This window comes from Athene noctua, chromosome 5, assembly GCF_965140245.1.
Source record: "Athene noctua chromosome 5, bAthNoc1.hap1.1, whole genome shotgun sequence".
Taxonomy (NCBI): Eukaryota; Metazoa; Chordata; class Aves; order Strigiformes; family Strigidae; genus Athene; species Athene noctua.
In genome coordinates this window covers 24,619,455-24,646,252 of record NC_134041.1, presented here as the reverse complement: position 1 = coordinate 24,646,252, position 26,798 = coordinate 24,619,455, and the positions used below count along the sequence as shown (strand labels likewise).

At 34.6% G+C, this 26,798-nt stretch overlaps 1 protein-coding gene across 3 annotated transcripts in view; it reads left to right on the top strand.

Moving 5' to 3' along the window:
• CAMSAP2 (calmodulin regulated spectrin associated protein family member 2) overlaps positions 1 to 26,798 on the top strand; it is a 90,647-nt gene that overhangs the window by 43,545 nt on the left and 20,304 nt on the right. For 2 of the 3 annotated variants that reach the window (XM_074906744.1, XM_074906745.1), the window contains exons 3-8: positions 2,842 to 3,003; positions 3,685 to 3,768; positions 10,434 to 10,466; positions 14,570 to 14,711; positions 17,081 to 17,220; positions 26,508 to 26,601. In XM_074906744.1, coding sequence (XP_074762845.1) covers positions 2,842 to 3,003; positions 3,685 to 3,768; positions 10,434 to 10,466; positions 14,570 to 14,711; positions 17,081 to 17,220; positions 26,508 to 26,601 — 655 coding nt within the window. The remainder of the gene's footprint in view (positions 1 to 2,841; positions 3,004 to 3,684; positions 3,769 to 10,433; positions 10,467 to 14,569; positions 14,712 to 17,080; positions 17,221 to 26,507; positions 26,602 to 26,798) is intronic. The other variant, XM_074906746.1, reaches the window with a different exon arrangement.

The following is a 26,798-nucleotide window of genomic DNA, read 5'->3' as shown; positions in this document are numbered from 1 at the left end:
AGTTTGTTTCTCATGGTAATAGATGAACGTTGGCTCTATTATTTTTATTTACTATTTAAAAAAAAAAAAATCTCCTTTTGAGCATCCTGCCTAGATTATAAAGAAAATAATTTGAAGAAACTCTTGAGACTCTGAAGATGCCTATATAAAATAAAGACTTGTGACATGGATCCAGTCAGTGTGGTCAAAAGTTTATTACACATGGTTTTGATGGTGCAGAATGTTATCTAAGGTCATCCCTTTCATTGTTCCCTCCATTTGCTTAAGTACTTTGTGGTTCATTAATAATTTGCTATAAACATGGAAAACTTGACTTAGCTAGCTGATTGTAAATAGTTTAATTTTCTTAATGTATTTATAATGTATTGAGTATATCAGCACTTATAGCAATATTTTAGTGGCTTTCTCTCTCCACTGGCAATCCACTTCAAAGGCATGATCAAGTTTTACAGAGAAACTGATGATACAGCATGGGAGGTGAAGGCTACTAAATTCCCACTGGGAAAGTTGCCAGTGACTGCTTTTCTTGCAGGCCAGTCTCTGAGCACAAGCACAGTAGCCAGTGAACTAGTCATGGATCAACAGCTGGGAAAGAAGATTCTTCTACCAAACCTGCTTGGAGCTTCCCTGGTTATCAGACCTCAGCTGGAAGGCTACATCCACCCTGCAGGCAGGGGATGAAAACAATCCTCTTGTGCAGCAGGCAGTCCAAGTGGTCCTGGATCAGCGCAGATGACTTGTAGTACACATCTAAGTGGTAGCACTCCACATGAGGCCACTCTTATGTCTGTCTGGAAAATGCATTTTGTGCACTACCTCCTCTTAAAAAGCAAATCCAGCTTTTTAAGCTCTCTTGCTATTTTAATATCTCTTCATTTTCTGAGGAGGTTCTGAAAATGGCACAAGGTTTTAACCCAGGTGCCACTCAGACTAGGCAACAAAGATATAGCAGGAAAAGAACATCAGAGCAATGACTCCTGGATGTCAGATGCAATCCAAGTCTTCCCTTCTTCCTGCCTGTTTTGCACTTGCTAAACTACTTTTCTGTGACTTTGATTTGGAAGCCCTTGCAGAACTGCATGGATTTGTATTGCTGACCCAGGCTCTGTAATCTCTCACAATGTTTTGGGACTTTACTAGCAGTTGATGTGATACTCTATCTGAACTCCTCTGCACTGTGTCGCTGGGCCAACAAAGGAATGACTCGTATCTATGTACAGAATTGCTGTATTTTCACACTGGAGTGCGGGTTCCTCAGGAGGCTGGTTATGGGCAATACTCTGCCATTTCCTTCTTAAATACTTTGGGTGGCAAGCATTCACCTCCTCAGCTCTGTTCTTCATTCGCACCTAAGAGCTTGTCTCAGTAGTTGACCGCTAAAGGTCTGTAAATAAATTCATTAATACGGTGGCAGAAGCGAAGTTCCTAGCCTAGCTGCACTGTTTGTGCTGGGACCATGGATGGAGTGTGTGGCAGACAGGGGACTCTGGGGTCACATCCACGGTCCAGAGAGAATAAGCCCATCTCAGAAAGGTTAGCTGTCACAATCTGTTCTGTGAATGTGTAGGTACAGCTTGCCTCTTTTTTATCAAATAGAGCAACTTAACTGCATTTTTTTAAAAAAATGGGTATGTGCTGCTGCCTGCTTCTGAGGCCAGCGTGATCACTTTCATTGGCGATACAAACACTGAGGACAGCACAAAGTGTGGATCTGTTCATCTTTTTCCTGCCAGGAATTCTGGAATAAATGATGTGTGTGTACTACCTTGACTGTAATGATTAGGTAACATATTGCTGTGTGGCTCATGTTCGTTGCTGTTGCCATGGCTGTTACAGCTACCTTGGGAGATGTTTATATGAATATTTTTAATAGAATTGAAGCGATGGTGTTAACAAGTGTTTGGGATCTTTGTTTGCATCATGACCTGTGTTTAAAGGCAATGTTTTAAAAAATACTGTCTTTGAAAATTGTTCTGGTTCATGGGCAACGTTGCTTAATACCTAGAGAGCTGTTGCTGTACTTAACATGAAGGAGAAACAAATCTGTTTAGCTGTAGGCACTGCATCTACAAACTGCCATAATTTTCTTACTCAGTCACAAGAATCTAATGTAAATCCTGGTTGTCATCATCTCTGCTGTTGTTTCATTGTCTTTCAATACATAACAACACCAGGAGAAATATACCTCTTCTTTTAACAGAAACTGTTTTATTTTTCAGTATATGCTTATTTTAACCATAGTTGTGCCTATATAGCTGCATCTATGTAACATAATTAGTTTACCAGAAGAAAAAAATATTTTCTATCACTTTTTTTATGTAAGATTAGTATAATTGTGTCTTCTTCCTGGATTATGACTTTAAAAATAGATAAACTTCCACTTATTAATGCAGTATTTTTATGAAGATGAAGGTTGTTTACCAGGCAGTCTCAACTTTTATTTCTAGTACAAATAACATTGATCAGGCAGGGGTTTTTGTTTTCACCAGCGTGACAAATTTAAAAGATCTCTTTAGCTCTATTCAAAGTTATGTTTGAATCATTAAAATTGCTTGTTCTTTCAGTTTCCAGTACTTTATTTTTGGTGTTAATTTTGTTACAGGCACTGTTGTAATCTGCAGTAAGCATTTTTTTTTTTTTATTTAATGTCCCTGTGCTTTGTATTGCATTCTCAAGTCTGTTACATGGTTTGTCTTCATTTGTCTTTCATTTTAAACCCAACAATGAGACAGAAAACTCATTTTTGGTTTTCTTGTATATGTGGCTGTGTTCAGAAACGATACATAAGAAAGTGATCTTTTGATTTGCAAACTAATTATGTATTGCTGCTTCTCTTCGTAGAGTGCTCACTTGGCCATGATTGATACTCTCATGATGGCATATACTGTAGAGATGGTCAGTGTTGAGAAAGTGATTGCATGTACCCAGCAGTATTCATCCTTTTTTCAAGCTACTGATCTACCTTATGACATTGAGGATGCTGTCATGTACTGGATAAACAAGGTATGTGTGCTGGAAAAGCAAGCTGTGATGTCCTTTGTAGTCTGTATGATTCAATTAGAGATGAATGGGTAGGATATGTATGTAGGTAGGTATATCAAGACTGTGTCTGATACAGGCTGTTCCTTCATCTGCCGTATATGGATAATGAAAAGCAAAGTTTGCAGAACTGAATTAAACATGTTATGAGAACCAGATAAATGGAAAGTCTAAATAAAATACTATTGTATATACATTGCATATGACATCTTGGCAGTCACTGTCATGTTGAGGTGCCATGATGGCTGCTTAAGGATCTCTTTTTGACTCTTTAAAAGAGTTGTCATCGGATTTGTGTAATTTATCATGATTTAAAACCAAGGTATTCTCTTAATATTTGAACACATCTTGCTGGAAGTGATCAACCATCACTGCATAATCAAATCAAGTAACAAGGATACACTGTTAATCAGATGTGATCGAGCATAATAAGGGGCAGGTTAGTTTGTACAACGTAAAGCTAACAACTAGTGACCTGTGTCTGCATCTGAAACTGACATTTGCTGATTATGCTTCAGGGCTGTAGTCTGAATTATTTGTTTAATCTTTTCAGTTAACTCAGTGGTAGTGATTTATAGGCCTTTGGAAAACTTATAATGACTTGTTTCTTAGAACAGACAACTGAATAAACCATTCTGTCTCTAGGTAAATGAACATTTGAAAGACATAATGGAACAGGAACAAAAGCTAAAAGAGCATCACAGTGCAGAATCTGCAGGAGGTCAGAAGGTAGGTGTAGGAGTTAAAAATATTCTAAACAATAAGCATTTATCTGTAAACAAAAACTACTTGCATATAGCATGTATAGGTAAATATATTTTCACAGACACTGAACTTTTAACTGCTTGTTAGAGAAAGCAAGCAAACTTCTAGTATTAGGTCATTTTATTATTAGTTTTATCATTTCCATGAAAATAGGCATTTAAATGTAACATTAATAGAGTTGCACTTTTTATTCCCAGTTGTCCTTTTTGACAAATAAATCTTTGACAGCAGGGAAACATCTGTTATGTTAGTCTTATGGAATTTATTAAGATTAATGAATTAAAACTGTAGTCAGATCTGATATGAAAAAGACCGACACATTTTTATCCATGATTTTTGTTTTTACCTTGTGACTGCATGTATCTTGAAAGAGAAATCTCTATGTGGTGTCATGGGAAGCATTGCTCTGGCTATGATCAAAAATACTGGTTGATTACAGGTCTTGTTATATATACACTAAAACCAGATAATGTTTGATTTCCTTTCCTAACAAGATTTTTTTCTTTTTGTTTGTGAAGCTCAATTTTAATTAAGTAGCATTATACCTATCAACACAGAAGGATAGCATACAGTTCCAGATTATATAAAACTGCTTGCTTTAGAATGAGATCACTTATCCTATTATGATGTAATTATTATTGGGGAATTGGTAATCAGTTTTAACATCCTTTGGTATTATCCCTGCACTTGAATGTAGAACAGATTTCCTAGCTACTGCAGGGCTGTAATCCGAGGTCACATCCTGGTCTGTTTTCATGTAAGCAGCTATCTCCTTTTCAATGCTACTCTGAAGGAGTTGTGGGTTACCTGGCTAGATCAGAAGTTCAGCTTCAAAAAGCATGAATGCAATGAATGTCCTTGCAATTGTGGTTTCATTTTAAATAAGAGAAACAATGAAGGCTAATTAGTTAGTGTGTGACTCAGCGAAAGAAAATGGTATTTCTTACAATGATGACCCTGATGCGTATATCCTAGTATTTTTTACAATGATGACCCTGATCCATATATCTCAATGCAAAGAATTTTATGTGTTCAGTAGTGATAATAGCATAGGAATCTGGAGAATAAGCTGTCCTTGACAAGTTCACTTCTCAAATTTAGATCAAACAAAGTCAATGGGAAGTGGGGACATAACCTATGATCCTCTGTCATCTAGCAATTTTTCTTTTTCCTGAAAATAATAGTAGGAAGTTTTGTGTGTTTTTTAGATCACTTTGAAAGATAATAATTTTTAAAATCCAAAATTCATGAGAATCTTAATATGGTAAACAAAGATATATCAAAAAGATAATTATTATCAGGGCAATGCCGTAAAATTATCTGTATTTGTAAAAATTCAGTAATGTTTATTTTAATTTGTTATATCATGCATTTTATATTAGAAATAGCAAGATAAAATTTTTCTTTTATAATATACCTTTAATGTCAACATTCTTGAATCAACCATTGAAAGACTTGTATAGTCTGTAACTCTGACCTCATAAATGGAGATCCAGTGGAATAAAACATTTAAATTAAAATGGTATATGCCTTTGTGGAGTTTTTCCTATGAATTGTGAAGCTATAACACAGTCTGAGCTTTGTTTTGTTGGCCAATGTACAAATGCATCTGCAAAATAGCAAAATCATTCTACAGTTGCCATATCATGAAAAAATTTGTAATTAAGGCCTTCTTTTCTGAAGGCCTTTCTGAATTTTTGATACTGTTATCCCAGGTACATGTTATGTTACCTGCCTCAACATGAGATTCAGCTGTATAAATTACAGTGTCAAGTAAGGTATTCTATGCTAGGAAGTTGTATGAGCATAGATTTGTTAGCTAAAATCTCAGCAGGGGCAAAACCTCAGGCTCCAGTTGACTCCTAGATGTCTCTTCTGACAGTAAATTTACTGCAAATTTTTTTAAAAGAAAGGCTATTGGAAAATTAGCCATCCTTCACATTTAAGTACATGAGAGAAATTAGGACAAAAGTATTTGGAATATGAGTCAAAATATCATTTGTACATAAACAGTTTGGTGAATACCATGATAAGATGGAATCTGCTTCTAGAAAATAAGTCTAGAGTATGAAATATTCAGTCCACTATTTTGAAGTATTTAAGGAATTTGAATTACTGAGCTTTTTATTTTGCATGTAGGAAGACAGCAACATATTTTCAACTCATTCAGATTTGCTAACTCCTGGTTTTCTTTGAGAAACACTGCTCTATTCAAGTAATTTACTATTCTGAAATCTCAGCCATTCTTTTTCTCATATGCCTTGTAGTATTTCCCAAATTTCCATTTAATTTTGCTAAAGCTAATGGTGATTGCACACGTACCAGCATCTGAGATTTATAAACACATTAAACACAACTAAAACTTGTATTTCTTAACGGTGGATCATATTGAAAGAAAACTAGAACACAGATCCATTGGATGGATCAATTGCATTGAATCAAGTTAGTCAGAGTTTCCAACGGGAATTTCTGTTAAATTATGATGTGGTTCCTGTCAAGCATCTGCTAGTATTTATTCACAGGTACCCAGGTGTTTTGCCCTGAATATCTCCATATTGCATCAGTCCATGCATTCTTCTCTTCATAGCACAGAATCAGTGACATGTCCTGTTACTTTGGCATTGACACTACCTCATATATCTCAGCAAAGCTGTGCAATAATTGTAGCTAAATTCCTATACCAGGTTTGGGTACTGCTGAAATAGGTATACTTATTTTTTATCTGAGTACTAATTAGTTTGATTTTTCTGAGGTTTTGTGTGTGTTTGTTGTTTTTTTTTTTTCATTTCATGCTATGCCTGGCTTTAGTTATTAGTTTCAGTACATTTTCTTCAATCAAGAAAAGGCAGGAGGGTGACTGAATTCTGCCTTTGTATTAACTAAAGCAATATTATTACACAATTTTCGATTTTTATGGAAAAATTACATTATACTTCTATATATTTAAGTATAGCATTTTCTATGCCTATATTACTGTTGTAGCTTAATTCTCAGTGTCTGAATTCAATTGTTTTATTTTCTGTCTTTGTTTTTAAACGCCTAACTGCTGCTTCTATTTGTATTTTAAGACTTACTGTGAAGGGGAACTGGAATTTTTCATTGTGCCTCTTTTCTGTCTTCCACCATCCTTCTCAGGTTGGGGCCCTTTTTTGTAATTTAGGTTCTCTGTGTTACCAATGCAGTTAGTAGTTCAAAAGCTGATTATTTCATTCTAAAATATAAGGAAATTTGCAATGTCCCTTCTGCTCTAGCCAAACACCTTTGGATATTTAACTTTCAGAGTTTCTAAGGTGTGGCCAGGTTTTGAACCCTAACTAAATTTAAATTAAGAATGCCACTTCTGCTGATCTGGAGACATAGGCAAACAAACATGAAAAGAATAGATCATTCCAGTCATTAGGGAAAGCTTTTCTTTAGTTTTAGTTGCTGGTCAAGAAGCAGCAAAGTTATGTACCTAAAAGGTAAAAGAAAATTAATTAGTAGACTTTTAAATTATTTTATAATTTTCTACTGTGACAAATTCATAAATTTACCAGTTGTGAAAAATAACTTCAGCATAATCCTCAGGCCTGCCAAATTAATGCCTTACTATCTTGTTACAAATCTGCGGTGAACCTTTTCTCAATAAATAGTAAACCTCTAAATTTCTTAGAGATTGTAAGCATCATTTACACAGATTAATATATGTTACCACTGATAAGATACAGGTATTTTCCATTTCTGGACAGATAAAACCAGTATTAACAGATTATGAGATTGCTTTTGTTTTCCTTCACTTTTTTCTGCTGCTAGCTTCCTGTAGAAGATGAGAGGAAGGAGCATATATGGTTTTTAGTTCCAGGTAGTCCTCTGTGGATCTTGATCAGCCGGTGATTTGTGGTAACTTCGTCCTTTTCTGGTAGAGTCTCTGCATCTCCTTTCAGAATTAGGATTTCAAGTTCTGCTTTATGAAATAACTTTGGTTTTCAGGCTTCAATCGAATAATATGTACTGTTTGTACAGTTGCACTGGTTAAACTACTGTTTACTACTACTGTAGTCAAAGCTTTCTCAAAAACCTGTTATTTTTCTGTCTGCTTTTGTGATTTAGGTTGAAACAGTTTTACCAGATTTAAGCCAAATCAATGTAAATCCTATGAGAGAAACAAATAAAAGAGTATTCATCCAAAGACATGAATTCTTTAAATGTTTTTTAAAATTGGTTTAAACAGTGCAACTTTTTGTGTGAAGGTAAAACACTAACAGCATAGTTCCACTTTCAATTTAACGTGTCATAAATCCACACTGCTAGCAAAAGCTAATGTGTCAAGAAGAGTTTTCAGCAGGATCAGCTTCATGATCCAGTTAATACAATTAACACACAGCTGCATGAACACAAATGATGGTGCAAGGAAGACAGAAGAAACAAGTTTTTAATGAAGGGCATGACTACCATTTTTGGCACCATAGGATGCATTTAGATGGAGTTGAATTTATCATAGTCATGTTTAAAACTTTTTGTTAGGGGGGATTAAACAATCTTCTTGTACGACTATAAGCCCTCAACCTGAGGGACTGTTTTGTTCTTTTGGTTTTTGTTTTGTTTTGTGGTTGTTTGGGGTCTTTTTGTCTGTTAGGTTTTTGGTAGTTTTTTTAACATGGTGAGAAGTCAGTTAGGATTCTCTGCTAAATTTATTTTCGTAGTGACTTTTTTAGTAAGTTCCAGGGGAAAAAAGGATATTTCTGATGATACTAAGTGCCAATTCAACAGCCATTGAATTCCCATTATGTTGTCCAAGAGATTTCTGCTTTTCTTTATCTTTTCTCTTTAAGTGCCTATCCAAAGTGTATATTTATAATTTTACAGTATGTTTGAATTTAAACTTAATCATCTTCAGTCTTTCAGCCTCTTGAAGCAAGTTCATAGTTGTCTCAACCAGTAGTTTCAGCTAAGTACAAAAAAATATATATTGGATTGCTAGTTTTGAGTTGAGTTTGTACTGCTACAGAGGGCTATTCTTTGGAATTGAAACAAATGTGTGCTTTTATCAAAGAGTTGCTCTTTGACGTATCATTAAATAGAGCTCAATGGACCTCTTGAGTCCAAGTCTGAAAAACACTTCACCTTGAGAAATCAAAGAATGTTCCTATCAGTGTTAAGTAGAAGGATAGGCAGCTCAGATGTGATCTCAGTCCATTTACCTAAAACTTTTTTTATTATAAGGTTTAGAATTCCTGACTGCAGTTGAAAATCAAGATAATGTTTCCAAATTCATGTACTTTTCCATACATTGATTATATTTTAGTCAGGTGAAGAGAAACTGAACCCCATGGAAAGTGCTTTAGTGACTGAAATGTCCAGAGCCACGTGTAATCATGCATCTTGTAGTTCATTTCTTCTAAGTGACTTTGGGATTCTCCACTCAGTCCAGTTAAATGAAGGAGACGAATGTTGAGAATGATCATGTTACTAATGCGTACCTTTTCATGTGCAGTAGCTTTTTTATATAAAAAAACTTTGTTTCACTACTACAGTTATTCTAAGGGGTTTATAGAAGCACAGTGTTTTAACAACTACATAAAATAAGTGGCTTCTATTAGCAGCTTTTTCAACAGTAGTTGTAAAACTGCTTTTTCACCATTTCCAGAAAATATTTCTCTTCATTAAAAAAAAACCCCGAAAACTTCCTTGCACTTCAGTAATTTTTTTTTTTTTTTAATTTCTACAATGCAATCAATAGAATAGTGAAGTTTTGTGTGTGTTTTTAATACTGCTACATGATTATTTTTTTTTTTTCTTCATAGTAGAAGTATTATGCCAGACTGGCATATAGAGTTATAGAAAAATTCATTGACTTCATTGTCTTTAGGATTAAGCTTTTAGGTCAAATTTTATATTTGTAAAACAACTTCTTTACAATTTGGTGTTGTATTTTTTATCACGTATGAGTTTAGAATTGTATGTATCAGTGCTGATCATTTCTCTGCCAGTAGCCAAAACTCCATCTTCATTTCAGGTCATTGCACATCATGCAGCTGATGCTAATGTGATTTGTCATTGCAAAACTATAATTGCCTGCATCTCTTGTTGTTCTGAAAATTGTCATATGATTGTTTAAAAATACTGTTAAATGTTATAAACATAACTGTTTGGCTTGAAGTAACTAATGCAACCTTCACTGCAATTGGTTGTACCATACTACAGTGTGTTTATACTTCTTTTTCATTGTTTTAGCTTCCCTGCTTCCCCATATGTGCTGCTGGAGTTCATTTTGATACTTGTGATATCATGACTTCAAGTCTCAAATGAATTCTTCAGTCAAATTGCATATGTAGGGTACAATTAGATGTGTAAAAGCATCAAATAAAACTGCATTGATCTGACAATCTTTTCTGCTCTTGTGGGAAAATCATAATGTTGATCTACAAAGACTGCAGTCATATTTCTCCAGTGTTATTTCTGCTAATTAGTTCAATGTACGTAGGCTACAGTGCACTAATGCTTACCATTAAATTACAATTCACTGTTATACAAAACTGAGAATGTTAAAGAAAATTGCTTTGTAAAAGTAATATATGAAATTGATAAATTGTTCCTTTTTTTTCTTTGCTTTTTGCTTTTATTCTTTTTCCCTACTGCTTCCTCTGAAGTCTCCTACCAAATGGTTTTGGAAGCTGGTTCCTGTAAGTTTGCCCAACTGCTTCACTTTGATCAAATAGCTTATTTTGGCAATGGCTTTGTCCATGTCATGCTGGTCTAATCATTCATTTCATTTATCTCTACGATAATTTTATAAGAGATTGCTCTGCAAAGGTGTGCATAATACAGAAGCTTATTTTGAAAGGTAATTTGTGCAAAAGGTGTAAAATAACACACTAGATAAGGAATTACTTTTCAAACAGGTTCTCTATGGGTTTGTATAAGGCAGTGTTAGCTGTTATTAACTAGTGTCACATGATCAGGTTTCTTGCAAACTACTTTTTTATAAACTTTCAGTAAGCATGCTATTTGGTACTGACTCTTTTTAAGAGACTTGCAGTAATAGGTTTTGGTTGTTGATGCTATATGGATTATGAAATGTTCTGATTTATTTTAACAATATACAATTATTATGCCATTTGTCTAGAATTCCCTGATTTTTCATCTGATTTAAGTATAAATTTCATTGTTAATCTTACCCCGCAGAAAGTAACGTAAAGCAGTCTACTTTTAGTGAGATTATATTTTCCCTAAAAACAATAAAAAGTAACTGTTCAGGTCTGCAATCATAATAAAGCTTGTTTTCTCTGTGCTGAGTCACCTTGGGATTATCATTACTTTCCTCTATCCCATAGTAATTCACGCTTGAAATGCATTCAGATTGTTTATTCTGCAACAGGTTTGGCTGGGAATAAAATAGACAGCTGTTTAGGTATATGTGGATTGCATGCTTCTGGTTTGAATTCCAAAGCACTAATTCTGATCTATTTTTGGATTAAGGATTACCAAATAACTGATTCAGCAGTCCCCCAGATATTTGTTGTCATAACTAGTAAAAGATTGTTCATACATTGCAAAGAGATTTTAAAATAACAAGGCAGTTGTATGTAGGCAACAACAGAAGTTACTTGGTGTCTGGAAAACCAGTTTAAAAGTACTGTCTTCAGCAGACTAATCAGTATACAAATTCATAAATTTATGCTATATGGGCATTTGCCCTATAATGCTATCTATTATAATTGTGACATGCACATACACACTGCTCTTCCCAGTATAGTCCTTTAATTTTGTTTTGGAATTAAGACAGCGTAATTAAATGGAGGGAATAATAAAATAAAAACAAAGGACTGTCTGTGATCAGAAATTTAGGCTCATTTTTTTGTCTAATTTCTACAAAATAAGGTGGCTACTTCAAAGCAGTTTCAGAATATGTTTTGTTCTGTTTTTTCCTAAAGTGTTAGCTTACGGATTATTTTTTTCTATTGCATAGAAATGATATTCAAAACCAAAATATTAAGTCTTTTGAAAAGCTAACTCCAATATGCCTGCCAATTGTCCATGAACAACTTGAAATAGCATTTATGTTACTTGGAGCTTGTTAGTTGAGATACAGTTGAAATCCAAGTGCTACTGATAGTATAGTAAGAAGGCAGTGGCTCAAGTTACTCTAACAGTTCAGTGAGTCTTCTGATCTCTTCCCTTTACATAGAGCAAGTGTTTCACAGCAAGGTAGTTCTTCATGATCATATAGGCAGCTGGAAACTTACTCAAAGAGGTAAATTTGTAAGAGGGTTTGTTATTAATGATTAACTTGAAATGCAGGTGAGCTCTTTTATGCCAGAGTAGTTGATATGCTATTGGTTCATCTTTAGACCTTGTTTATATGCATGTGTCTCAACTATACCTAGATTTGTTTAAGTGGGATAAGCTCAAAGATGCTAAATCAGGCTGGTTTAGGATCTCAGAAACAAGATGCCTGTATTTAAATTGTTGATGTTTAAATTAGCACTAGAGCTTTATAATAAATGTAGAAGTTCATCTTCTGCATTATTGCATCCATATTTAGTAGCAAACATTGCAACTGATGAGAAGAATTTCTTCAAGTGGAAGTTTATTAAAAATGCAGTGCAATTACCAGTGTCTTTTATTTTTCAGTATAGTTTCTTTTATCTTTCAACTAAATTGAAACACTATACCTGTTATACCCTTATGAACCTAGCATATCAGGTTATATAAGTTGATTTTTCCTGAAGTAACATGCATGGCATACTCTCTACAAGGAATTAAGTGCTCTTTCTAGGTCCACTTTAATTATATGACACTATTTCCAGCATCTGCAGGCACTGCTCATAAGGCCAGTGAAGGCATCATTAAAGTGACAGTAGACTTTTTCACAGAATTTACTGTGCAAGGCCACTGTATTATCCATTTCAAATATTTCTGAATACTCCTTTTAAAAAGATGCTATTTAAAAGAATATATAAATTACACAGGGCTTGTTGGACCATGGTATTAGACTCCATCTCTATCTTGTATCTTTTATCATTATTTCATAATTAAATTGTAATGTTTCACAGACTTAATTTCAGTCATTTTGAAGAGGAAGTATATGGACACATTAACATGGTATTTGAACCTTTTAGGATTTTCATCAGAGTGGGTAACTGGATTGCCATAGAGTAAAAAACAACAAATTTTCACTGCAAGCATAATTGGACTATTTCATTATAAATAGTAGGGAGTATTAGAATACTAATATTGCATTAAACACTCACATGGTGGGGTTTTTTTGGTGCTAGTGATTATTTCCTGTAGCATGTAAAAATGGCATTTTCATTATTATGCACAAATACCAGTACTACTCAATTATGAAATAAAAACTAATCCTTGGGGTTTTTTAAAATATTAGTTGGTTAAAGTATAAGTTCTCTGGGCCAACTGCAAGCCCTTTATATTTCTAGAACTGATGTGTCTGCTGTTGCCAGATTAGATTTGTACTACTTGGGACAGTTAGAGGACACTGACATTCACTAAAGATAATCCCATGTGATTCTGGACAGAAATCCAGTGACAGTAAGTACAGCCTTCAGAGTTAGTCTGTGGTTCCACAAACTTTTTTGCCAGCAAAGCTAGCTTAAGTGTTTCCCGCCCCACCCATAAAACCTCCAGCCCTGCCCACTCATTCCCTGCAGAAACAAAGGAGGAGAAAGATGACATAGGTCGATTAGTGGTCTTACCAGGAAGCCCCATCAGCAATTGCTCCAGCACAGCCAAAGTGGAGAGTAGATGCGAACTGTCAGCTTCAACTTCACTGGGAAGACTAACATCCACAAAGACTTTGCTGAGTCCCTACAGGGAGACTTCCAGTTTAGTGCCTACAGATGAATGAAAACAATGTAAAATTAACTCAGAAACACTCTTGGCATCATAAGTAGCTCTATCGTATGAATAGAAAAGTAATCCTTCAGTACCGTTTTAAAATAAGTCTTAGTAAATAATATTAACAAATTAAAATCTGTATCACTTTCTTCTACCTCCATTTGTTTTCCCAGGAAGAAGTGAAAATAAACTAAGAATGAATACCATTTTTATAAGTAAGCCCCCCTCTTCCCACACAAAAAACCTAAACCCATGAAGAATATATTCACTGCAGATAAATGCTATCTTAGTATTCTGAACTAACGATCTCTTTATACACAGGGTTGTTTTTCAAAATATTTCCTTCTATCACTGGGCCACCACATGGTCATTACACTTGACCATTAATGCCCCTCTGTGTGTATGACTGCTTGTAGTGAGACATGCTAGTAATAAAAATGGAGTTGATCAAATACAGATTTCTCTGTTTCTGAATTTGTTGTTAAGTATGAGATTTTGGGGAATCTTCTTAGGTGTGTTAACTTCACAGAGTCATTTGACTTGCCAGTAAACTGAAGTTACACCAGCTAAGGATTTGTCTCATCATATTTCTACACAGATCATTTCTGATTGTGTAACAATGAGTGTTGTATGTTAACTGAGGTATATGATGTTTTTTAATTCAGTGTGCTGTGCAACAATAATCAAAGTTTGGTAGTTTTGAAGTAAAGGTTCACTATTAGCATTGTAGGTTCCTTTTAGATATTATTTATGCCATTCAAAATGGGGACATACATGAATAGTTTTAAGAAATTTAATGCTGAGAGTATTCAGCTACTCACTGAATACTGCTTTTTCATTAGAAGAGTGTAAAACTTAGAGTATGAATCTGTTTCTTCATATGTTTCAGAGCCTTTGTCTCTCTAAATGTCTTCATTATGTATTGTAGGCTCGTTACAGGAAGGAGCAAACATTGCTTAAACAGCTGCCCTGCATTCCGTTAGTGGAGAATCTGCTGAAAGATGGTACAGATGGTTGTGCTCTTGCAGCCCTGATCCACTTCTACTGTCCAGATATCGTCAAACTGGAGGGTATGTCTAACATGTCTCTCAGGTTGTAAGCATAGGTCCATAAAGTTTAAATGTCTATATTTGGTAACTGTGTAAAGGGAAGAGCTTAAATATGATATACAAGGAGACTAATTTGAGTGTGGTGGGTTTAATATTAACTTTGCGCCTATTTATTTTTATATTTAAATAAAAGAAACCAAGACATCCTTCCATGTTGTGCGTGCTTTTATTTTATCACTAAGATAACCATACTAAGATATATTATTATGAATCTGACTGTGGCAGCACATTTGTCTTTGTGCTATGAAACTTGAAACCACCTGGAAAAGTCTTATTCTTGAAGCTGCCTAAGTGCTTTCTTGTGAATCTGAGCAGCTGGATATATAAAACATGGAAGAGGTTAGAGCTCATCAAGCTCTGCATAGCTGCAATGCATGGCAAATAGTTCCTCAGTGTTCTGGGCTTTGAGTTCACCTGATAGTTACCTATATCTTTTATAGAGTAAACAAAAATATACAGTCTAAAATGTATTGGTGTTATGTGATGTTCTATAATAGCAATAATAGCAATAATCCATAATAGCAATTGTCTCTCGTGATGAGCAGCTTCATCTTGTTCTTTTGTGCAGTGGCCTGGTTAAAGTCATATCTTCCTATTGGCAACTAAGAGCCTTATGTAGTTGTAAAATGTCTTGGCACCTAACACCCATCATTTACTGCCTGTGTTCTGTCCATGATACCTTTGATGTCGTGGGAACGCTTATACAGAAGCATCCTGAGAAATCCAGGAATACGAACAAGAGTATAAAGTTTGCTAAGGACTGAAATCTGGAATTCATATACTCAACCACTTTATAGGAAGCTTCCAGCAGAGTAGGCGTTGAAGATGAAAGACTCTAAGATGCATGCATTCACCAGTCTTCATCTTGTGAATTTTGAAAAATACAACTTTCAATTTACATAAATGTTGCAGCCAAATATATACTATTGTATGCAATTAAGGAAAAGTTAAAACTTGGTTAGTGTTGAATGGGGGGTAACACCTAGTCCCTTCTCACTGTTTTAGCATGGCTGAGAATACAGACAGTCCAAAAGATCTTGAATACCTTGTGTGACTATATATGTGCTTACCAGCAGATTCCTGCAGCATCTGACTTTAAACAAGACAAACCAAATGACATCTTTGGAACTTCAGTTGTAATGTTCTTGTTATGTCCCGACATCATTTTCCCTAAAGATATATAAATATGTGTGTCATTGTCTCAGAAGTAGATTCAAAAGTACTTTGAAGCAACTTGAAGCACTTTGAAAAGACTTTGCCCATCTCCCCTGTATTTAAATAACATACCTTATGCCGCATGTTAAATTTCACTGAGATTTAGTTCTGTACTGGAACTGAGGAAGGCACATAACAAAAATGCATATGGAAAAATGCTTTAAAATGCATCGACAGAAAAGAAATCTAGAGTTCTCTGTAGTCTGAAATAGATTGTTTTTTTCTCATTAAGACTTCATTTAACTTTCAAATCTAGGTTTCCTTCAAGGAATACAGGACTAGAAAGGACTCCCTTTGTCTGTGAGTCAAGAAATTGGCTATTGTATAAAATTACATAATCCTTTTCATGAATTGATCACGTTCTATCTTAAAACTGTCTAGCTATTCAAAATCTGTACTCTTCTTACCCACTGTTGCAGAGCTCTGGGTTTTTTTTATATGGTTTTAAATCCTGTTTTCTAGCTAAATGTGCTTGTAGCCTGTCTAGGTGCCTTTGTTGTTCTTCTAGCAGTGTCCTTCGGGTTGAACAGTTTTTCCTAATCTGATGTCTACCTTTTTGATATATTTTCATTCTATAGTTTTGCCCAGGCTACTGAACCAAGCCTTTTCAGTCTCCTCTTCTGAAGTGGATTTTTATTGTCATTATCCTCAATAGTCTTCCTCTGCAACTAGTCTCGTTTCAGCTCATCTTTCTTGAGTATGGATTGTTGTAGTTGTACACAGAAATACAGACTGGCATCTTGTTACTGTTTTGTACAGTGCTTCCCTATCACCACTGGAAATAAATTTTCTGATACATTTTAGCATCATGTTTGCTTTTTTTTCAGCTGCATGATGCTGAAAGATCATAAACATCTTCATGTTGGTTAATACATGATACGTTCCTACTCTAGTGAAAAAACAAAATCCATGTTTAGAAAAATGTCTAAATATGTAAAACCACAAAGATAAAATATAGAGCCATCATTTCTTAACTTTCTAAAATAGAAAAATAAAAGCCTCCAAGGGAGGAAAAAAAAAAAGTCTGAATTTATCCAGAAAGGCACCAGAATCCAGCAAAGCCAAAAGCACTTTTTTGCAAATCTGTATCTAATCTTTATGTTCTTCCTTCTTAGATATTTGTTTGAAGGAGACGATGTCTTTGGCTGACAGCCTGTATAATCTACAACTGATTCAAGAATTTTGTCAAGAATACCTTAACCAGTGTTGCCATTTCAGTCTTGAGGATATGCTCTATGCAGCTTCTTCAGTAAAGGTAAAAAAATTAAATAAAAATGTGAGCAGTGTCCACAGACTGTTTTGCTGATGATATAGTTAGTCTTTTTCAGTTTGCTGCTATATGGCTATATGAAAATTCCAGCAGCTTGTAAAAACCACCACCTTTTGGCAGTTATGTTCTCATAATTTCAAAGTACTTTAAGAAAAGCACTTCTGAACGTATTTATAGAAAGTTTTGGTTTTGTGAAAAGCTGTTTCACACTTCAGCTTCTTTCTTATTAATTAATTGTAAGTTAAAGCATGTAATCCATGATATTTCTGTTAAAATGTAATAGTGATCTGCATTAGTTTAAATTTATTAAGGCTTTAACAAAATGACAAAATACTGAAAAGTTGTTTATGGAATTATTACCCCTTATTAATTTCTGTGTATGCAATAATTTTATGGGTTTTAGCCTTAAAGCTTTTTCACTTCTGTAAAAGTGTAAATATCTGAGTTAATTTCATTGAAAAATCTAATGGCTTTATGTCCAAAACAGAAGCAGGAGCACAGTTCCAACAAACACAGTTGTCTGAATAAGCTATTAAGCATTTTCAGTCATTCTAAGATTTTGCTCTTTTAGAAACAAGAAAAAAGATGTTTTGCTTATTCTATAATTTTTTTAACCCCATGTGGAAAGACAAGGAGTAATCAATCGAGTTCTTTCTTGCCTAATAGTAACTTGAATCTTCTTGTTTCTCTAAACCTTTCTTCTATCTAAAACACTCTTTGCTTAAGATTCCTTTTGGCCTGCCTTTAGGGAATGAAGTATTATTTTTATGGAGTCAGCATATGCATTACAGAATGGGATGTAATTGGTTTCTAAATATCTGGGTCATTTCACTGCTTTTATGATGTTTATAGCAATCTCACAGGCCGAGTCACAGAGGCCAGAGCTTGCACATGGCTTTGTTGTCTCCTGTTGGATTGAACCTAATCCTTTTAAAATAAGTAATGAGCTGCTAGGGTGAGTAAGGGCAGTAGGACTTATGTCTAGACTACTTAGCTGTTGTTGTTTTATTTGCGTATGCAAAGTTGCAAGGTGACTGCTTTCAATCAGCTTTTGGTGTTTTAAAATTTCAGGTACAGTAATCCACCTACATACATGTAAAAAATCTGCTGCCTTGCAGTTTCTCTTGTCTGTAGTTTCCCAACATATGGTCCCACTGGATCCACTGGAAATTCAGTGATCTTGAGTAGACTCCTTCAGTGCGTTTTGATTGTTTCTCTCTGCTTACAAATACATGGAATAAATGGAATTTGTTATTGTTTGGTTTCATTCATGGCAATTAATAATACTGGGCTTTATAGTAATGGTTTTAATTATTTCTCAAACTAGTATGCACTATAGAGCTTAAATTTTTAAAAAGTAACTATATTAAACATTTTGTCAATATCCTAATGCATCAGACTTTACACTTTTTAAATGTTACAGACTCAGTAATTTTGCTGTTTCTGAACACTGTTTTTAGAGGGGATTTAGAGTTCTTTCAAAGATTTAGAGTATTTCTCAAACTGAGAAAGCCCTTTTGTGATCATGTTTTTACAAGTTGCTGTGGTGTGGATACTTATTTAGATGTAAATGCTACAAAGGAAGGCTGCCAAGTTTTTTCTAATAAAACTTGGCATGGAAACTTTGGCTAGTGCTATAAACTCTGTTTTTCCAGTGTTAAGAAATAATTGGCTTTCAAAATAAATTCACAGTTAAAGGAGCTCATTCTTAGTTTTCAAGTGTTATCAGGTTAAAGTAACTTTTAATAAATGTATATGTTCTCCAAAGAATTGTATTGTCAATTCGATAAAACTTGTATTGTAAATGGATATTTTAAATATTACACATTGAATTAAACTGGTTAGTTGCATTTATCTCAGTCTACAAAATTTATGCAGTATCAAGTTTTAGGACTTATAGAAGCATGGTTCTTTGTTTCAGGTGTCTTTGTCAATCAGCAAAAAATTCTATTTGTTTTCAGGGTGACTTATATTGCACAGTAGGTGGCGCTATGCTTTTGGTTATTCATAGTGGTGACAGAAAGACTAGAAAGAACCAAGCTGCTGATATGTTACTGGGAAAAGACTCAAGAAAAAAATTACAGCTGAGTTTTTGGAATGACAATGCTGTGCCTTGTCTGATCCTAGAAAGTACACTAGGCATCCTGACTTCATGCTAGTTTTTGAGAAGGAAGGGAACAGAACCTGTTTATTTTTATGTGATCAAGCACGAAGTGAGTATCCTACGTTCTTTACTAGGCGTGCTGCACTGTCCTGTTATGTTAAATCAAGGTAGGTTGTAGATAGTATATGATACAGAAATTTAGTCCAAGACTTCACCAAGGTGATTGTGCCTCTTTTGTCTTTCCCATCAAAATGCACAGGAACAAAGTCAGATTAATTTAAAACTTCACTTAACAAGCATACAGACTCTTTGATACAGGCTTTCAGATTTTGCAGCAGATTAAACTGCTGGCTTGGTTGTATTTTAGCAGAGGAGAAATAGGCTTTGTCTGGATTTCTAGACAGCTTTAATGTGTCATAATTAAATGAAGCAGAAAGTAAGTTTTGTTGCTTCACACTTTCACATTTCTTCTTCTCTAAGAAAAAAATACATTGTGAAGTTCTTCATAAGATGTTTACTAAGGCAGGGCTACTGATGTTAAAGAAAAATATATTTTAATACATTCCATGAATGCTTGAGGCACCACCAAGGGATGACACTGGTTCTTGGTTGTTTTCCTTTGAGACAGGCAAACACAATTAGAGAGAGATTACATAAAAATAATCACAATATTTTCTGAATCTTCCCTGCATATTTAACAAGAGGCAACAATAGAAAATACTGGATCTCTCCTTAGTTGTGCAGATTATTTTTCTGTCCTGATCCTCCTCCTTCTCTTTTCCTGTAAGCAGTTTTATCCTGAGACAGGCGCTTTTTTTTTTTTTTTTTTTTTTAATATCTTGTTCTTTACCTCTATCTGGGAAATTATACAGAACTGAAAGAGCTTTTTTATTGTGTCTTGACACACATGGTCTCATCCGAAAAACAAGTTTGTAGAAATAAAAGAACATGCATGGAGTGCCATCACAGGAAGCACAAACCACCTTGCAGAACAGTAAAGACTCCTTTACTGCTTTGGTCCAACAGTTGATTTGCACTGCAATGTAATGGTATGTAGCATTTGTGGCTTGAATAAAGGTCTTCTGGAATGTCTAATTCCTGAAAGAATGTTGTAAGGGATCTGTATGGTCCCTGAACAGAAAGAAAAAAATGCATCTCATGTTCTATTTGTCATGTGAGACATATGTTGACAGTATTTCTAAAAGAGGAAAACAACTTGACTCTTCAGGTATGTATATACATATAGTTGTGTACTCTCTGTCTGCATGTAACAGCTTGTGGGCACGGTTAGGGTTATACAACCTGTTGTTGATACTTGCATGTGCTGATGGCCTTGTACAGATCTGGCCGAGTCCTGCACTTCTGAGCATAGGGTTTCTTGGGGATTCAACAGGGCTACAAATTCTTGGGAGACTTCTATGTCCTGCCCCTCAGCATAGATGCTTTCTCTCTTTGGTTGATGTTTTCTGATAACTAGAGTTGGTTCACCAGAACTCATGCAGAAGATACATTTATTCAGAATTAAAGCTTTCTGAATGTGAAATGAAGGAAATCTGAGAGATGATTGCTGTCTGTGGAGAGCCAGACTATAAACTGTGCAGAATCACAGCTAAGCACGTGGAATAGGTACCTTATTTTTACACTTGGTTACTAATGAGAGCAGACAGAACAAACATTTGCACTAAGGCCCAGTAGGCCACATGAAGAGGCTGTTTCCAGAACTTCTTTTTTTTTTTTCCCCCACTGCTGAATTGAACAGGAGAATATAATATCTAAAGGATTGTTTTATACTGAAAACATTCATTGCACTTCAACAGCTATGAATACTTGCACTTTCTGATGTAACGTTGATGGTGACTTTGGGAACAATGTAAGCAGAAGCTGTAATCAGCACCATGTCTTCTGAGATGTGAAAAACAGTTTTCAAATACCTCACATAGTTAAATCATGGAAATTAAGGGCCACATGATGTCCACCCATGTTGTACAGCTTTCCCTCCGATCTCAGTGAAAAAAACCACTTCCAATCAGGCTGCTACCCCACGCCTGAATTTGCAGCTGAAGTCCCTGTAAGCATGCTAGTGGATTCCTGAAGGACCTGAGAGAGTAGCTGGCTGTGTTTGGTGAGGCAGTTAGGTATGCAGGGTGGGAGTAAGGCTGGCGATTTGATACCCATCTGGCTGGTTTAAAAGGTTTCAGGATCAGGAATGAAAAGGAACCAGGGAACAGTTCTTTAAGAGAAGATTTGCTTCCTGAGATGGACCAAATGTTCCAGACTCATTATTTAAAGGGAAGCTATGTGGTTTACTTTCACTGATGTTAACTGGCAGGTTTTCCCACTTCTTTGTTCTGGTCTGAAACAAGATATACTGGAGTTTTCAACTTGCATTGTTGTGGCATTTATTAACCTGTGGCAGGAGATGTGACAAACTAGTAGTGCGTGGATCATACACAGAACTGTAATTTGGCCTTCTACAGAAAGTTTGAAACATTCAAATTTTCTTCAGTCTTGACATGTTTATGTTGGCACTTTTATATGTATGAACTATGGATTTGCATTTGAGCTAAATTTCCTGGCTGACAGAACAGAGATTTTAAGGTGCATCATGATATAAATTTTACAGTGTATTTTTATGTTCATTATGGAAAAATTCCTAAAAGCATCTATGGCTGCTTTTGCATTCAGTTTTAGTGGATTTGAGCCTGATTACGAATTATTTGTATCATTTGTATATATGACCTTGTAGTTATTTTTCTGTAAATATGCAAATCTAAACCCTATCAATATTAGAAAGATAAATTTAAGTGCCAAGATTGGATGTACTATTTCTGTTAGCTAATTTGATTATAAAATTAATTGTAATTTTTAAATTGTGGAGGAATAATAGCTATTAAAGAAAATAAATGAGTTTTGTATAAAGTTTTATAAAACAAGCTAGCTTATATGTCCCTTTGATACAGAAGGAAGTAATGACTTTAGATTTTATACTCAGAATATGGGGGGAAAAAAAATTCCAGAAGATAATTTTCATAAATATTTTAAAGAGAAGGATTTTATTGTACAGTATCAGAAAATGCAATAGATAACATGTAACCAGTAGTACAACTGAGTACATACAATTCATGAACAGTCTGCAAACATCAAATTGAAAAAAATTAAACCAGAAGGTTTAGCAATGCATCTATGAAGCTGCAAGTCTGCCATCTGCTGTTCAGTGGTTCTGAGCCACTCTGGACTGCTCAGAGCTTAGTTATTTTTTAGTACCATTAAAATATTGTTAGTCTTCTGAATATTTTTGTGTATAAGTGCATGTGATAATCATGTGATGAGTTACTAGAAATTTTATTGGCATAATCAAGGCAAAATCTGTGGAAATAATATCTACATCCTTTCTAGGCGTGGATAGCAGGATTACTGTAGAGCCACAGTTAGATTTTCAAAAAAATTAACTGATCATCATTCTTCCCCTTTGATCGTTATTATTACATCCCTTTCTGACTAAAAAAACTTGTGAGAAAATGCAGTTTTCATCATGATGTCTCACCATCAAACATCTGAAGTAGCCTCAGTTCTGAGTGGGGTGTGCAGCCGACAGTTTCATTTTTACTTCAGTAAATACTGCTTTGGTGATTTTGGAAAAACAAGCTGTCTTGCAGTAGCTTAGACTGCACAGAAGATCTTCTCAGAAGGAATATCTAAGTCCTTCATAAAATAGTCACATTATTAAATGTAGCATTTTAACATAAACGTAAGAATTAGCCTATTTAAATACAATATTTTAGATAGGGACAAACCTATGATTATGACATTGTATAATTTATTTTTTGTAGTAAAAAAAAAATCAAATTAAAAATGTAAAAGTTTGAGTGGAGGCAAGGGGAGGGGGAATATAAAGAGAAAACTGTAAAACTGTAGTATTAAAAATCATATTTTGTCTGAGAATTACATCTGGTTTTTTCTTTATGTATATTGTTTCCTAATGAAATCAGTGTGTGATGCCAAAATACTGTGCTTAATATTTTCTTTGAATGGAAAAGATTTTGCTATGAACTTTTCCTCATTCAGTTCTGTTGTGCTGAATAAGCAGAGAACAGGGTTTTTCCCCTGGTCTATTTATAGCTTGTATATAATAACTATGGCAACATCTGACTGATCCCTTCACCATATACTAAAGTACTAGCTGCTTTCAGGCTAAGAGTATCCCTTTGCTGGAGCAAAGGCTTATAAAAGTAAATCTGAATCAAAAGTGTCAAATATTTAAAACTATATTTTCAAATTTACTGATAGAGAATTTTGAGGTAATCTCATTTATTATTAAATATATATAATTGTAATTATTATTTTTAAAATATGTTCTTACCCCTACTGCCTGTGGTTTGTTTCTGGAATAAAATGACATTTTATTTAGAATTCTTGTCAAATGTTTGTTCTCAGTCCAAGATGTGTGGGGACATATGTTTAAGGCCACAAAATTAATGCCACAATGGAATTTAACATTTAAAGGACTGAAAACATAGTGAAGCTGTCAAAAGTCTTAAATAGAAGTCTTACATAGCCTGGATACAATCTTTGAGTACATCCTCTGTGGGCATACACCAGGTGTGTTCAAATACACAGTTAAAGATTGTATGTGAGCAGTCTTGCCTGTGTAGTTATGAGTGGAAAGTTAATTGGTCCATCACAGAACACAGTGCACTTTTCTCTTTCCTGCTGGGTCACAAAAAGCTTTATCTTTCTGCTTAGATTTTCTTCCTTTAGCTGATGAATTGACAACAGAAGACTTACAGACTTTGCAGCCATATATGCCTGGATCAACCAGAAAGCTTTCATTGGGCAAAGAAAATGCTAAAATAGAAACTATGTATGACTGGTTTACTTTTTTGGAATTTGCCTGATATTTGTTAAAGAACTGTCAGTTCAATCATTTGCTATACCCTTATAACTCTGCAGTTTATTAGCTGGTATTTAATACCCCTTATTCTTCTAAAAATCCTTCAGAAAGTAAGTAACATAGATGTTGATATGTAGGTCACTTTCCTACAGAGTTCTGTGAAATTGAATGAGTAAACTATTTGTAAGTTTAAACTATTTTTTTAAAGAGCACGTGTGTTTATTGAAGGAGGCCAAATGCAGCAAGATTTTCTTGGGAGACAAGGGAAGGCCTTATTGCTAACAAAGGGCTGGAAATTAGAATAATGTCCCATCCTCTGTAAGGAGAACATTTCATGTGTATAAAGATTGCTTTATTAATATCTATAATAGCAAAGTCTGTACTGAAGATCATCTTCAGTCATACAGAAAATCTAGAAGCTGACTCTATTATAATAAAGTGAAAGCTGTCCTTGATCAAACGAGAGGCCCACCTGGCACTATATCTCGTTTCCCACAACAGTTTGGCAATGGCAGAAGCCAAAGCGAGTAGAGAAGACCAGCGCAAGCTCTGGGTTTTATTGTGAATGGGTTTAATGATTCTGTCCCATATCATGTAACATTATATACTCAACTAACATATTTTATTTATAAACATATTTTCATCTGCCTTTGTTTAAAAGGGAAGAAAAAAAAAAGTGGGTTTTTTTCTAAATGACCTCTGATTTGTGTTACCACAAAACTTAGAAGAGATATTGCTTTCCTTTGAAATTCTTCCCTGAAGCAAATAATTAAATTCCGACTTTCCATGAGAGACTATTTTCACTTAATTTCATTCTCAAAGAAGAATAAAAAGAGAGCAAGGGCCTGACAGTTTAGTGTAAAAATGCTCATTTTCTCAAATACAGAAAGTTTTATAGAACCAAATATTAAGAAAGCTTTATTTTTAAAAAAGATCACATGGAAATTTGTTTTCAGTATGACTATGTAAGTTGCAAGTGCTCTTGATGGTTTTAGTTTGTAAAAATTAATAATTTTAGTAATTTATATTTTTCCATTTAAACTGTGGAAAAGTTAAATGAAAATAGCATAAAGTGGAGAAAATAAACTGGATATTTGAAATTATTAAGTGTTAATGATATGAAAAAAGTTACAAAGGACACTTGCTTTTGTAAGTATTGTTAACTAGACATTATTGGGTTTTATCAGATTTGTTTAAACAAACTATTGTAAAAAAGTTGTTTAATTATGATTTCCCAATTTAATGTGTAAGTAGAGGTTTGTATTGTTTATTTTTTCGGACTTGGTAAGACCAATGACACGAGTCTGCACCTGCTTGAGTCAGCTCAGGCCTGGGTGTGCATTGATCTCATTCAGTTGATATTTCTAGGTATGAAGTAGCACTGAACCATATGGACTTATGGACAGCTTAGGACTGATCATTTGGCCTCTAAACAGCCTCCACAGTCAACAAACCTGCTGTTCTCTTTGCACTCCTCATTATATATTCTTGCAGCAGAAAGTGCTGCAACTGCTTCTGCCTGGTTTTCCTCTACCATTCATGTCACCAGTTGTTTATTTTTCACCTATATTTCCCCTTGTGTTAAATCTGATGGCTTCCACACTGGTGTATTTCATAGCTGTGTAATGGGAAAATACAGTAGGGAGATATATTGACAGTCTATTAAGTGCGCAAAAATCTTTGGAGCTAAAACCTTCTAGCCTGCATCGAACAAATGCTTCTGGTTTTTGCATTAAGGACTTGTAGATTTGGGTAGATCTTCACAAATGTGGCAAAAAGGACACGCTTTACACAAAAACCTAAACTGGATTCAAAATTCAAAATTCCTACACTGAAACTAAGGGCTACTAGTTTTTCATTGTTAAAAAGCTCTGAAAAATTTATTGCCTAGCTTTGTGAAACAATGGGCTTTTCATTACTCTTTTTTATGGAAATGGCTAATCTGTTTGACAGGCATCTTTTTCCACTCATCCTGTACCTCTCTGCCCTGCCTGAAAGATATTGGGCCTGAGCATATGCTTACTACGAAGCATTTCAACTCAAACAGTTACAGTCTGGTCAAGTTATGTGTGTCAGATAGTTGGTACTACAGATCATACTGACCTTGTTTCCTAAGAAATCAGTAGAGAAGAGATTGTAAACTGGATGAAATGCAGAGGCATATCCCGAATGCTACTTAATCTATATATTTGCAGGCATGTGTTTTAATATAAATTTTTCCTTTTTCTTTTTTCTTTTTTTTTTTTCCTTTTTTTTTTTTTTTTTTTTTTTTGGTAGAGCAACTACCTGGTGTTCATGGCAGAATTGTTCTGGTGGTTTGAAGTGGTGAAGCCATCATTTGTACAACCTCGTGTTGTTGTGGATCCCCAAGGTAATTATATTAGGAATCAGTTTTAATATGCATGTTTTTAATATGTATGTGTATAAATGGCCATTGTGTTCACAAATACAGTGAACATTTTAGTTAACAGGATTTGGCAGTGTACACACCCTTAAAGAAGGAGCAAAGTACTCTTACCTTGTGTTAATCTTTGTCTTATCTCATAAATCATAATTAGATGTTGTAAT